This window comes from Haliotis rubra, unplaced genomic scaffold, assembly GCF_003918875.1.
Source record: "Haliotis rubra isolate DU_JTF1 unplaced genomic scaffold, ASM391887v1 Scf1609, whole genome shotgun sequence".
In the NCBI taxonomy this organism is placed as follows: domain Eukaryota; kingdom Metazoa; phylum Mollusca; class Gastropoda; order Lepetellida; family Haliotidae; genus Haliotis; species Haliotis rubra.
The window spans coordinates 112,542-127,785 of NW_025765569.1; the positions used below are offsets into that span (position 1 = coordinate 112,542).

At 40.2% G+C, this 15,244-nt stretch overlaps 1 protein-coding gene across 1 annotated transcript in view; it reads right to left on the reverse strand.

The window, feature by feature from the left end:
• LOC124271513 (phosphatidylinositol phosphatase PTPRQ-like) overlaps window positions 1-9,411 on the reverse strand; it is an 85,775-nt gene extending 76,364 nt beyond the window's left edge. Inside the window, exons 1-6 of the mRNA XM_046706662.1 lie at window positions 9,098-9,411; window positions 8,433-8,626; window positions 7,906-8,101; window positions 5,302-5,472; window positions 1,583-1,714; window positions 1,102-1,241 (exon numbers count right to left, since the gene is read on the reverse strand). Coding sequence (XP_046562618.1) covers window positions 1,102-1,241; window positions 1,583-1,714; window positions 5,302-5,472; window positions 7,906-8,101; window positions 8,433-8,626; window positions 9,098-9,365 — 1,101 coding nt within the window. The 5' untranslated portion in view covers window positions 9,366-9,411. The remainder of the gene's footprint in view (window positions 1-1,101; window positions 1,242-1,582; window positions 1,715-5,301; window positions 5,473-7,905; window positions 8,102-8,432; window positions 8,627-9,097) is intronic.
• Window positions 9,412-15,244: the final 5,833 nt, after the last annotated feature.

Here is a 15,244-nt window from a genome sequence, read left to right on the forward strand (position 1 = left end):
TGGCATTTGTACCTGGGGTACATTCAGATAGAATATCCAAACGCAGACGCTGTCCCTTAAATACGAAGTAAGGAGGGATTTGTTGTCCGAGAGCGTTCCCACAACCAATTAAAGTTTTTGTTGATGATCTTGGTGTAGTAACCGCGACACATCGATACTCAGAAGAATATACCACTTTAGGAGGAGTATGGTTCTCAATCAACCCTTTTTCGTCAACATTATAGATGAATTGCCGCTTGTCGAATAAATCGTACTTCTCTAGCACGGCCAGAAGTTCGACGAAATATTTGGAAACTGCTTCCTGCGACGTCGCCTTTGCTCTGAAAACTTCGAGAGGGCGTGGCTTGTCCAGCTTGAGAGAAGGCCATCGCTTCATAAATCCATAATACCAATGGAGAGAAAAGGGATTATCTTTATTTCGTTTTCCCAGTTGAACAGCATACTGAGATGCCAGTGTAGTGACCTCCACCCTGGTGTATCCGTACCCCACGGTAAAAATAAAAAAGCCACATGATGTAAGTCATGTGATCCTGGCCGGAAGTTTACATTCTCCAGACGGCATAACTTCGAAGTGATGTGAAAAGGTTTTCAGTGCAAGAAATGAAGCTTTAAACTTTAAAAAAAATATGCAGTAGGCAAAATAGTGACCTTTTGTCATGAGTTTACGTTTTTTTATCTAACTTACCACCTGCAGCATCACACGCCACATGATTACGTCCTAGACAAGCTGACAACTTGTAACCTGCGTTCCGCTTTGAAGTGGCTACCTGGATGACGTCATCAAATAAATCCGCACGTGTATATTGGCGGCTCGAAATGAGATGACGCTCGAAAAGAGGTAACGAGGGGATACATTACTTCTGTATGTATAAGTGTTCACGGAATAAATGTGTTCACAGATTAAAAACAACAATCCAAAACTCAAAAGTCAGTAAGGAAAGTGTCACATTCAGGGAGAAGTTAATATTTTTTATTTAACTTTGAATAATTCCACTTTCCCTGCATGTCGCTCTGAAACAATTCACTGATCGTAGTTAGAAACAGTGAAGAGTGCAGCCATAGCTTCGTATAACGAGAGATTGCTCAAATAATTCAACTTACGTTTGTGAAATAATGCAGACTGGCATTAACAATCACTCCATTTCTACCATCCTTCTGTTTAGGACACTTCCACGACACTTGTACCTGGTTAAACACACCAGTGATGTCCTCGACTTTCAATTCCAACACACCCGTCGGCTCTGGGAATATAATGAGAACGGCTTGAAGACTATTGAAGAAATTGAATAGAAGCAAAAGAGTTACTAAGCAACATGTGTCATATCTGTAACGTGTATCCACAATTGACCATACTCTTGTCATTGACATATAGAAACAATATATACATACATACATACACACACGTGTGTGTGTGTTTGTTTGTTTTGGGTTTTTTGTTTGTTGTTGTTTGTGTGTGTGTGTGTGTGTGTGTGTGTGTGTGTGTGTGTGTGTGTGTGTGTGTGTGTGTGTGTGTGTGTGTGTGTGTGTGTGTGTGTGTGATCCTGTAAATATTGTGAAATAATAATAATGTTAGTCTTTGTACCTGATTCCATCGTCCTTCCAGGGCTGCTGCTGACAATGGCTGAAGCACCAATTTTTGTTTCAGCTACTATATCAAACTTGTATAACCAATAGCTGGAGAGATTGCCAAAGGTATACGTCTTTTTTTCCCACCCTGAAATATACAATTCCTAAATGCACTCTTCTGTAAAGATAACAGAACATGAATATAATGTATCACAATATCATGTATCACAATCCCCACATGGGTACAATGTGTGAAGCCCATTTCTGGTGTTCCCCGCCGTGATATTTCTGGAAGATTGCTAAAAGCGGCGTAAAACCATACTCAGTCAGTCAGCCATGTATCACAATAGTTAAACAAAGCTGTCAGTGACAAAAGTTCTGAGAATGCTGCCTCTTTTTACATCTTTAATAACAGTGTCATATAACAGTAATGTGTAACATTTAGAAAATGTAAATGCATTTTCCACCATTTATGGATTAAATCTCAACATTTATTTCCATAACATGCCTTTTTTAACATAAATGCGAAAAAGATGGCAGGTGTAACATTGTAACATTTCTGCTGTCCGAAAGAAAGGTCTACTCAAGTCCTGAGTTATCTGTCTGCCCAAATTCACCCGTCTGTCTCTGCCCTCCTTTCCATGATATGGAATGGATCTGAGTGGGTAAAATGATCTACGATACGATCTATAATTGAGTCTACGATACAAAACAATTTCAAACCACATTTAACTGGCTTCATTGGCATGTACTGGAGTGTGAGAAGAATTCCAATAAGAGCACGTATTTTCATCGCATCGGTGTCTCTCCAGTTTCCTTTCCTAGCTTGGGAAAGTCGGTTCCCTTCAGCATTTGAGTGCTTGACTATCTGGTCGATGACAGTGAGTGAGTGAGTGAGTTAAAATGTAACGTCACATCGGCAATATTTCAGCCATATCGTGACGAGAACAATTAATTTTATGCATAGTAAGCAATGGTAAACTATAAAAACCTGTCAACGAAGGACAGTAAAATAACTAGATTATCACAGATTCGAATTTAAAACTAGTAATTAAATCTAAATCTAAAACTATAGATGACAATACAAGGTAAAAACAGGCTATATATTGCCAACAACTGAAGGTAGATCACCATACTAGGGACCATGGGGACTTACAGTACATTTCCTTCCTGCATTGACCCTAGCTGGATTTACACCATCCCCTCAGCTATTAGCAATGTTAGATAATCTAGCCATAAATTAAACGAACATATATTCTACGATTAAAAAAGTGGAACGTTTTAATTTACTTCGAATGTTTGGGGACTTACGTACCCTCTCAGGAGGACAATAATTTTACAGTACTTTAACCCCCCTCGAGGATACAGCAACTAACAATCTTAGTTACTAATTCAAACTTCCAATCTTAAAATATTTATGTATTTACAAATCATTTAACAAATCTAATTCTATTTAAAATGCAATAATTAAATGAGAACTGATACTATTAAAAAGATCCTTCATAGTTCGTGATTCTGGTCGATGACAGACTCAGAAAGGTAAAGGTTTAAGGCATCCACGTCCTGTGCGACATGGTCACAATCGATGCTTTTCTGCAAAGGACCTAAGAGGATGTTATGTGATTGGGGCCGCGATATTGATGATCAGAACTGTTCCATCTTTACCTTAGTTACATACTGCTCACCGCTTGTGTTGGTAGAAAGAACAGAACACTATCAGAACTGTCACTGCTGTTGCGGACATTTTTTGCAGAGGAAGGTTCGAACTCAGAATGTGATCCACTGTCAGAAGGTACTGCATCAGTACCACCACCATCATCATCGCGAAAATTGCTTCTCAAACTTGCTCGACGATTCATCTTTGACTGGCACTTACTGTACAGATATTTGCTTTTTAAAATCAATGTAATCATTTCAAAATAATTAAATTGAAACTTTTTCACAGCAATCAGTATTGTAATTTCAGGAATACACTGAATACTGAACATTTATATAGAGTAATAAAGTGTTAGCATACCATCAAAGTGGACTCCGTGGCTCCACTTGATCGGATACGGGTTAAAATTCTTTCTAAATTCGAAAATAATTTCAACAATGAAAGTATTCATGTAGTGATATTACCAGAACCGCAAATACAATTTGAAAGGTAAATTATTATGTCTAATAATGATATATCTCAGATTTCATACTTTACTGACCAAGTTTACTATTACCTGAAATCTGAAGGGATACTGTGCAGTGTCTTTCACTGTGAGTGATAATGAGGTTTACCGCTAGCTTCACGCTGTAAGTCTTGAACGCATTAATCAACAACAAAAACATCTGGCAGTTTGGCTGTACCTCTTTATTGAAAATCCCTTGTTATGATAGACAGCTTCTCTTCGATCCTTCGATATAGGTGTCGCATCGCGCAGCGAAGCCAGATTAGCGCTGAACAAAAGTAAAACCTATAGAAATTTTAGTCCATAAAATACAAATGTGTATTTTGTGAAGAAACAAGAGCTCCTTATTTCTATGCTTTCAATGTTGGAGTTTTGTTTCCTTTTACAAAGTGGCTATTGAGTGCGTGAGGTACTACCCCTATCTTTAGGAGGTTTTGTCATCTTTGTAGTCAGGTGGTCGGTCTCTGGGCGGACATTTATTGCTGACATTGAAATGTGTGCAAGTCTCTAGATCCAATTTGCTTCAGCGCGAGTCCAGCTTTCCGTGCTTGAACTTTATTATCCGATACCTATGGGTTTACACATATATTGCGAGGTCTCTCTGCATTTCAACTTTTTATGGCAAGAGTTTGAGAATCGTTATACGTCAGATCATCACCTTGACTCCGTTTCCTTGCAAACTTTCGGATTCGTACATTTTGCCTCTTGAACCGCAAGGAGAGCATCCTTATCACGTCGACTAAAGGATTCCAGTTAGTCCATGGCGTCATCTGTCCAAGGCAGAGGTTCAACGTACACATTAACTCATGATTGTTAATATCCGATGCGCCTGTTTGGATAGTGTTTCTATTTCCTCAAACATACCATCTTTGGAGCTGACCGCAATTTTTTCCTTTTTCTCCCGAAACAAGCAAGAATAATTATACCAAACTTGGCCAAATCCGAGCGTGGTGACATCACATGATACCGAGAGGGAGCTGCTTTCTTTGGGCAAATGCTTATCAAAGTTAACATTAATTTGATCGAAATGACAGAATACGGCGAACAGTGAAGAACATTGTAAAACAAGTACAATGGTGCAAGTAACTTATAGCGAGTACTTGACGGGTTGATAAACGAGTCGGTTTTGGCCTCAATCGATACAAACTTGTTGTCAAGACTGATTATAATAGGAGTAGTTATGGAGACCCGTGTTCAATATTCAACACATGGGTACAGTGTATGATGCCAATTTCTGGGGTCCCCCGTCGTGATATTGATGGAATATTACTAAAAGCTCTCCCAAGAGAACTCTCCAAAACCTAGTGTGAAGGCATAGCATGTAGAAAAATCTCGTTTAGCCTTTAGTGTTTAATGATTTGTTAAACGGGAACTGAAGTGAATCGATGAAAAGGTGAATCTATATTGACTTTCAGTATGTTGGCCCTTGTATATAGATATATAGATTATTTACGTTTTATCGATTTTATGGTACTGGTAAGGGTATCCTATATATGATCATACAGTTATGTGTGAAAACGCCCATTGGTTCAATACCATTTACTTAGAAGTGTGAAATAGAAAACAAACACACCTAAAAGTGCTATGAACTTCACAGTGTCGTAACCCTCGCTGTCTTCCTGTTTTTCATACACAGTTATGTTGTACTGAGTGACACCAGGTCGGGGTTGTGGAGGATCCCATGTCAGAGTTATCTCGCTTGATGAGATGCTCTGTGCTGTGAAGGTAGTAGGGTCACCAGCACCTGAAATGCAGATCTTATATGTGTACATGTACTGTAGGATTCAGCAAGTTAACAATATCTTGAAAACCGTAGTTCCTTCAATATTCTGGCATGCAAAGGAAAATTAACCTCTCATTGGTGTGCTTCCATTGTGAGTTCTTGTTTTGCTGTAATGATCGTCGATGTTGGGCACATTTGTGTACCTTAGAGACAATGTGAGCGTGAAAATATTTGTGAGATGAATAATGATGTCAGCAGGCATCCTGCAGGTCTAGCTATCATTTTGCCCGTTTTAAAAGACGTGGAAACATTAGTTTTTCCAGGATATTTAAAATTAAATCACTGATCGTACACTCATTCTAAGAATACCAAAAGGCCGATCCCTTGGGTTCAACATCATACACAAAAGAAATACCGAGGAAAACTACAATACAAATATTTCCTTAAAGGTCACATGCAACGTAAAACACAACTTTGCAGATTCTGATACCTTTCAGTATGGACTTACCGAAACAAATCGTCAAAAATGCAAATTCAACTTATAAAGTTGAAAAATAACGCGATGAAAAAACCCGCGCGAAATCGGAGTTCAAACGTTTCACTAATTTTTCCCCGACTTTTCGGGGGAAAACTGGTTTCAACAGCTGGGCTGCGCTCATAGCACGTGCGCAGTGAAATAGGTTCGCGCGGCTTGGAAGCGGGTTGTCCGGTGAATATTCGGTGAAGGCTTTGGTGTGAGCTATTTTTCTAATGTTTTGTTGATATCTCACAGGCGCAAGCTTTTTTATATGTTATGACAGTAAATTAACTGTTTACATAATTTCATTTGTCTATTTCACCACACGTTCTTCTTACCGAGTCACTTTCTCAGTTCGATACTTGAAAGCAATGTCATTATTTAGCGTTGACAGAATTTCTAACTGTGATATAGATATGTCGTTGTCACAGGCAAAACTCAATGTCTTGTTTTATTGACACCTGTGTGTCTGCCTGCCTGTCTGCTAATGACAATATTCAATACACAGCTACTATCACTGACCACATGCAATTTGAACTTAACACCAATCAGGCTATACACCATAAACAAAATGCATTGATTTATGGCCCGAGTTCGGTCTCTGTCACATTATGTAACAGACAGGCAGGTGTGATACTTGAACACATGACATGTTATGATGTCTGTTGATTGTAAAATGTTATACACAAAAAAATGAGCATGTATTTACAAAATCCAACATCTCTATATATACACACACAATGAGCCGTGAGGGCATATGCAAATGAACCAGCCGTTACACTTGAGTGCACACCCACCCGCTCTGACTGGGTTCGGTATCCCGGCTGCTTCGTTTCTTGGGAAGTAAACCCAAGTACACAATATTGCACTTTTGATTTGCGATTGTACGCTTATAATTTTGTTCATATGTTTTTTCACAACCAGCAATGTATATTATATGTCATGAATAAGTGATAATTGTGTTTTAATTATGTTTGATTTTTTAGTTGCATGTGACCTTTAAAAGTACCCCTTTACGCGCACGCCACACTTCAATATTTATCTCCATGTTGCATGTTCAATTTAAAAACCCAGCTCGGTTTTTAAATAACATTTAGCGGTCTTAAATCAACGATAAAGGACCGCAAAATTGAAAACAGAGTAGCTTTATTTTCATTTAGCACGACTGATCAGCGTTTTAAAACCGACTCTTTGGCTCGCAAGAACACAAGCCATAAAGGGGTCTTTTTTCCTGGAAAATCGCTTGGAACCGTCCAGTTGAAGGACAGGTCGTGTAATGGACAAAATAAGACATTTTCAACAACATAAATGCTTTATTTCAGGAACCAATATGGTTTTATTTGTAACAAGTAGCATAAACAGATCACTAAAAGTACAGTTTATATACTGTGAACAAGTACAATTATTTGATTTTTTTTTCTCTTGCGAATTAATAATCTCCCCATCTCTATGACAATCGACTCGCTCCCAATTCAAGCAGTGAAGTCAATAAGTTTAGACGCCGTTAATTTTAGTCACGGAAGTAATTATTGGTAACCGCGTTGCTGTTCCTAATTTGGAAAAGCCCTGACCTGATCAAGGCCCGGTTGAATTATGGCGGAATACTGTCGCTTTGCGCTGCTGACGAATATTCCCGCTTCGAAGTTTATTCAATGGGATTAGGCTCAATGAATTCTTCTTAAAGCCATTCGCCTTTTACTTCAAAAACATCAAAGATGCTGCCAAAGTAGGAATCGCCGATGTCCGACATGTTTGTTTACATACAAAAGGGTCAACGAGTTCATTGTATGCCTACGCGATCATGGGGTCGCTTTAATGTATTAGCGGTCCTTAAACTGCCATTTAAATACGGTTTTGATGAGCTCTCAGCCAATCAGAATCGAGTATCAAACAATGTTGTGCTAGAATAGGTAATATTATTACACTATTTGTCTCACCTTCCTCGGGGGTTTCTAGATTAATTTGGTGGGTAGTTCCTGGCCCCTCTTCATTGACAGCTACTATGTCTATGGTGTAGGGTGTATCTGGGTTCAGGCCTGTTATGTTGTGCTGTATGACCTGGGCGGTGTTTTCAATGTCAGTCTGGTTTATCACCACAGTCATGGTTGCGTTACATTCGGTCTCCATCTTTGTCTGTGAAAAGATAATACGAACATAGCTTAGATATCAGAGTTTACCTGAGTCCAGATGTGTTGTCAACGTTGTACTATTTGTGGTATACTGTATATTTGTGTCTATTGCAGAATGGTTTAGATAACATCATTAATAGACATGCACTTGCATTTCACACTTGACTGTTACTTGAGGGGATGTGTGTCAGGAAGCATCACATCTTAACCTTCAGAAAAGGAGGGGGTGCATATTCACACTTGAGACCGTTCTTCAAATATTCGTATTATCTTTAGGCTCAGGTCCTTAGTATATAAACTTTGAATGAACAGACAGTTCTCTATAGCATACTTACAAAGTTTGCCATTTCTCTGATACATTCAGTGCAGTTGATGATGACCCGTTTCACACAGACTGAGGGACCACCCGTCCTCACGTCGACAATGTATTCATAGATCTGCCCGTTCGGGTTGAGTGGTCTGCTCCATTCCACGGCGACAGAGCGGGACGTGTTGTCAAACGACTTCAGATTGGTAACTATTCCGGCAGCTGAAGACATAATCAACTTGCACTTGCTATCTTATAATATTCTAAAATATAAAAGCTGGACTATTTACGATGTAAATATGTTTCAATTTCCAAAGTTGTTATTGGCGTCAATCAACGTAGATCAAAATTTGCTCTCACACGACACAGACCATTGTCCGTATGTTATCATAATGTTTGTTCTTAAAAGAGAGTTTGTGTTTGGCACATAACACACATGAAATCACTAGGGCATTGATATGTACTATGTGCCAAAAGTTTAAAAAGTCATATAAGGTGTACGACGGGTGAATGATTATTAAGTGTTATTTGTATATGATGCTTTTACAACACAGACCATTATACTATATCAGTTTGCCATATAACAAACTATTCGTGTCAGTTATAGTTCAATAACATACGGTTCAACATCTATGTACAGTTCTATTTACATCATTCACAGATTCTAAATGTTGAGGGTTTTACAGTACTTACGAGTTGACACTACTCGTATCACAGTGGTATAGGGTACACTCTGGAGGTTCCCACTCTGTGTTACTATGATCAGGTTGTACGATACAGCTGAGACAACACCAGTGAAGACGACAAAGATGAGATCCTCCCCAGTGTTGACAGGTTGACGTTGTTGGATGTATGTATCTCCATCCCGTCCTCTGAGCGTCACAATGTACCTGTCTGCATCCCCTGCAGCCTTGGGGAACACAATGGTGATGTCTGGAGCTGTCCTGTTGGTTTTGGTCATGTCCAGGCCCGTGACAGAAGCCGGCGCTGAAATGGTGGTACCAATGTGATATCATGGTGTCACTATTATAGAGATAACATTTATCTCATCAGTAGCTTTATGGTAAATAACAGTCGAAAAATGCATGTCCCAAACTGATCAAGATTTATGTGGATCTTGATATAACGATACAATATGTTCTAAGATCAGTCAATCATGCTTTATATCACGCATGAATCACAAACGCTTCAGAACAATCTTTCCGTAACTCTCTACTCTCCACCACAAGTTTAACACCAATTCGCTCACTACGGGTCTATATAATCCATATGTTTACCGATCAGCGCGTAACATCCCGTCCGCCTGTTGGAGACCCCAACATTCACAACAGGTGACAAGTGACAAAACAATTAATTTAAGTAAATTATATTTCCTTGATATGTGCATTCATCATGTGACCGCCATCGGTGCACTCCAATGCAGACAGGATTGTGACGTGACATGCAAGTGACGTTAAATAAAAACGTATTACATGACATTCGTACCAACTGGCTATCAGATGATAATATATTTTGCACGGCTTTAACGAGTAAAGCATTGTTTTCGGTATAGCTGTTTCAGGGCCCCCACATACTCATATTACAGGTCGATGTAGAAATGATTTCAGTAGTCCATGGATGTGATACAAGGTTTAGGTATTTAGTTTTAAAGGAATAGATTTCCATTAAAAATACATAGTCGTGCCGGTTAGACACCAGGTTCATGATACAATTGTATCAACATACATTTTGATTGTCCTGATTTTCGTTATAAAAACAAACTGGCACGTATGCTCATGTTTTGTCATACTTAGACGTAAACATGCTCCCGTTCAAATGCACAAACACAATTATCTGGTCCTCATGATAATATATTCAATCTAAGTACTTAGAACAGGTGGGTGTATTTTTCGCAATGTGTTTTGGCATGGCGTAAAATATGAAAGTAAGCAGTCCTCAGCTTGGGCATATTCCTTATATCAATTAACGAGAGAAGTAATATTTCCAACTTCCATACCGGTACCCGGTCACGGTGTTCGCTGATATATATATTTTTCTCCCTCATAAAGAATAAACCAATGTCTTTATTTCCTCCAGATAAGTCCAAAGATCCTCAAACTCAATTTGTTTGCACTGTTGTTAACAAACACCACTGTTCCGTTTGAGTCATTTATTTTGAGTTCAGCTCCTAAGGGTTTGAAAACTTCATCATTGAGAGAACACACGCTGTAGTATCCATCTGTTATTTTACGTAGAAATCCACCAAAGAACACATTATTATCATTGCTGTTGATGTTTGTCCATCGCGGGAAGTAGGTTATATCACATAGTGCTATTCGAGTTGACCAGACGTGTTATCAATAACGTGCATAAGTTGAACGGCCTCACCGCTCGTTACACCCGGAAGCGTAATGTACATATTTATATATATTTATATATTATATAATAATATGTATAAACCCGAAGTACGTTACCCCAAAAACGACAACATAAAGGCTTATGACTTCACACACATGAAAATAGCGGTTGGCACGGCTGGTTCGTACTTCAAAACCCAGTTTATAGACGTGTTTAAAAATTATAGGTTTTCGATCACTAATGTTAAAACGGTTCACGATTGGTTTCACAACCCTATGCAGTTCTGGCAGAATCAATTCAATTTTGCCGTGTGGTGTGCGACAACTGGATGTGGTTTGACATTGACAGACACTAGGCGTAATGAGCTAAGTAAATCCGTTTTCACTTTTCACGGGTATTACCAGGTAAGACGTATCCTCAAAGAAATCAGCGCCCCGGTCCCACAGGACAAGGCATTGGATGCAGTAAACAATCCGTACGATCGACGTGCGTATGAACGGATTTGTAATGAATTCGAACTAGACCCAAAGACGGATTGGCGTTTGACGGGCCCGAACCATGGGTTGGGTATCCCTATCGTTCACAACATGCCCCTCGTGGAAGCCAGCAAAACGCTAAAAGAATGGGGTGGTAAAACATATGCGAATGCTTACGTCACGAGTAACGAATGGAGAGATGATCTCATGTCTTTCGACGACAGCAAGGATTACCGAGTATGGAGGTTCGAGCAGGGTCCGGATGACTGGAAAATATTTATGCTGGACACGTCGAAGGGTTTGACTCGTGCTGGTGTTATCAGATTGAACGATTCGATTCGAACGTACGTGTGGGCTATTCTAGGGTCTCAATCACAGACGCGTTCTAATATTATAGGTAAGGGAACGGCTTACGATTCTCAAAAACAGTTCGTGGCTAATATTGAGGACGCTATCTCATCACCAGTAGATATCAGGATACGTTGCAATACGCGAGGTCAAAAGTCGACTACGTGTTCGGTGTTGGATTGTACATGGCTCCGAGTGATATGCGTCTGAGAATCAATAAAATAACAGGCTACAACAATGAAATAATCATCGCCACAGCCGACCAAAAATTGGGTGTTAACGCCGACGTTAACGTCTCCCATGTACCACCACTCACGAATACTGGTGAAACTGGTATAGTGGCATCACCCCCAGAGTCTAGGGTTCAGTCCACACCACCACAACCACCACAAGTGCAGGTGTCTAATCAGCAGCACATCAACCCTAAAACAGCGCTGGTGGTTGTTGGGATCGCAGTTGGCTTGGGTTTCATCTGGTTAAAAAATTCCTTAGCGGCCACGTACATCAAACCCGGCAACGGTGACGATGAACGCCCACAGGTTTTGACTGAGCCACGTGACTGTTTTCGAGAGAGTGCTAAGCAACCACGAGACGATGCTACCCAGGATACCTGGCAGGGCTTCAGCGGCTTTACCGGCGAGTTTAGCCAGGGCTTCCCCTAGTGATTTCAGATGTTTTTTTATCCAGTCTCTGACGTCACCACCAGTCGGTGGTTTTGGTGGTGTTGGTGTTCCTCCACCACCAGTCAGCGATACGACCAGGGTCGATATGATGAAGCCAAATGCTGTAAGAACGCTGGCAATGGTGATGCCTTGCTCTCGGAACAATATTCTGATCCTTTCAGCCAACGTGGTATCCTCGTTCAGTACTCGATCGATGGTTTCCCCCCACGCGACTGATCTGAGATCGAAGCTGTTCTCGATTCGAGGAAGCGGATTCCAATCGGGTCTGTCTCTCATCTTGTAAATTACGTAGTTGTTCTGTCATACGACGCTTCATATCATCGTCTTCAGTTTCTGTGAGTTTGGTTTTTTCACTTGCGATGTGCTCGTCGAGTTCGTTCAGTTTACTCATGTTGTTCAGGAGTTCTCCACGTACATGTTTCAAGGCTTCATCTAAGCCGTACAGTTCCCTCATTGGAAATTTAAAACCAGGCAATGGTTTGTCCCAGTACGTGCCCAACAGTTTTTCGATGCTGTCTACGCTTCTGTAGCACGCTGTGTCATGTCACCACCACTACTGAGTTCAGACCTGGTAGCTTGCAGATCTTGAACTACCTTCGGAGAAATCTTAGGTTTTGCACCACCATAATCCTGCATGTTTAGTTTATTACGGATAAATTCGGTACCATGGCGACTGGTTAGCGTTGACAAGGCACGTGGGGTTTTCTAGTGCGCGTGTTCATGATATCAACCTCCGGTTTATCCTTAAGACGTAGAATGCCCTTATCATCTATGGTAAACTTCGAATAGTCTTTGTACTGAGGCTCGAAAGTAGTTTCTATCGTTTTTTAATCCATCGTAATAATCGTCTACTGTTGTTTTAAGTAGTTGGCTGCTCAATGATGAGTTAGTAAACGAAATGTCTTCATCGTAATCAACATCAGCAGAGGCCATAGCTTCAAAATGATCCATCGGAATATCATCCATATTTTTGAAATTATATTATATTAATATAAATATATAACAATGTCATATGGTAGAAAACCAAATCCTTTTCGAAGATTAAGAGAACCACTAGGCGTCAAAGCCGTGCGTCAGTCGGTGACTATTACAAACAACCCCAGCAAGATAGACCAGAACCAAGTACTGTTGGTTAGATTCCCCAACTTGGGGGAGAACAACGTCATAGTACCAGGTACGGTACGATTGGCATTTAACATAATGTTGAAATCAGACAACGACAAACGTGAGCTAGTGAATAATGTGGGCCGTGCTATAGTCAAGAGGACCTCCATAAAAATTAGTGGTAACGAGGTGCTTAGCATAGACGACAGCGATGTATATTACTGTTACACAGACCTATGGAAAAGTGAGGGAGAACGCGCCAACGACGTGTACCAGGGAATCAGTAAATCGACTAGGTTACATATCAGGTACGCCTTCACACAAGACGAGACAGCTAAACTATCGAATAGTGAAAAAGCCATCGCCGAAGCGTATGGAAACAGGTTCTGTATCCCGCTAGACTTTGAATTGCTAACAGGGCACGCACCATTTTACCAAGCCGCATTAGGTGACAGGTTGGAATATGAACTCACGTTTAATGATTACAGCAAAGTCGTGTTTACACCGAACGGTGAAGAGGGTAGTCACGAGATCGATAACATCTCGTTGGAGTTCGACATGGTGACTAGTCCTGATCTCACCCGGCAGATTCGAAATCAGTACTCTGGGAAAATCCTGTACGATAGGATACTGCGACATAGAATGATATTACGTGACAAGAGCGACACGGTATGGAATATCAACATGAACGTGCCGGCGCGATCGATGAAAGGTATATTAATCATACCCGTGGAGGAATACGATCTATTCGAAAGAGACAGTGAGAAATTTTTCAACCCAGGGATCACCAAAGTGGAAGTGACCATAGAGGGAGTGCCTAATCAGCTATTTAGCCATGGAATGAAGGCATATCAGCAGTAGGATGATATAATAAGCTACCGGCTATCAAACGAAACTCAATAGTCAACAACGTAGTCAATGACCTGGATCTATCCTCTGTGCATATCGGGGATTACCTAACCACAAAGTACACGTTATGGTTGGATATGAGATCGACAGATGATGACACTCTACACGGTAGTGGTCGTCGCATCGACAACGGAAGCGAGGGTATAACCATTCAAATAATGAAGAAGGCTCAACAAACTGGTAAATTAAAATTATATTTATATGTAATTATGGACGGGCAAGTTCATATAGAGAATGGGAGATTTGTGCTAACAATCTATTAATTTACCACGAGATCCGCACTGCGCCATAATATGTGGGCAGACGGGTTGTGGCAAGAGAGTTTTCGTACTGGATTTGTTGGAGGGGTACTATAAAGACGTATTTGACAATATCATTATCTTATGTCTTACTATAAATATGAACAAGACTTCAAGGATAGATCTTGGGTGATGACGGATCCCGATGTATATAAAATCGATCCGGGAACACACCTGCAGGACTATTTGAAAGTTTATCACAACAAATTTAAAGGGAAGTCGACGCTATTCATCCGGGATGACTGCAGCGCTAATAGAGAGATAACAAAAAAGAGAGATATGCTGTCCTACCTAGCGTTTTCAGGTCGACACGCAGAACATAGCGTCTGGGTGCTGACACAAAAATTCTTCTCTGTGTTAAAGGATTTACGTGAACAGACGCGATGGGTAGTTCTATTTCACTGCAAGGACAGGGATTCGTTCGAGGAATGCTTGAGAGAGAACGATGTGATGAGTAAAATAGACCGGAAAAGGGTTAAGAAACAGCTCGCCAAAACTAAACATGCCAAGCTCGTGTTGAAAACCGACCAACCAGTGGATTATAAAGTAATAGTTTAGTAATTTTTAGTAATGTTTTAGTAATTTTTAGTAAATTTTAGTAATGTTTTAGTAAGTTTAAGTATAAATGTCGGTTTTTGAAGTTATGGTAGTGTGTAACTTAACCTTTATCTCTCTGTATTTAGT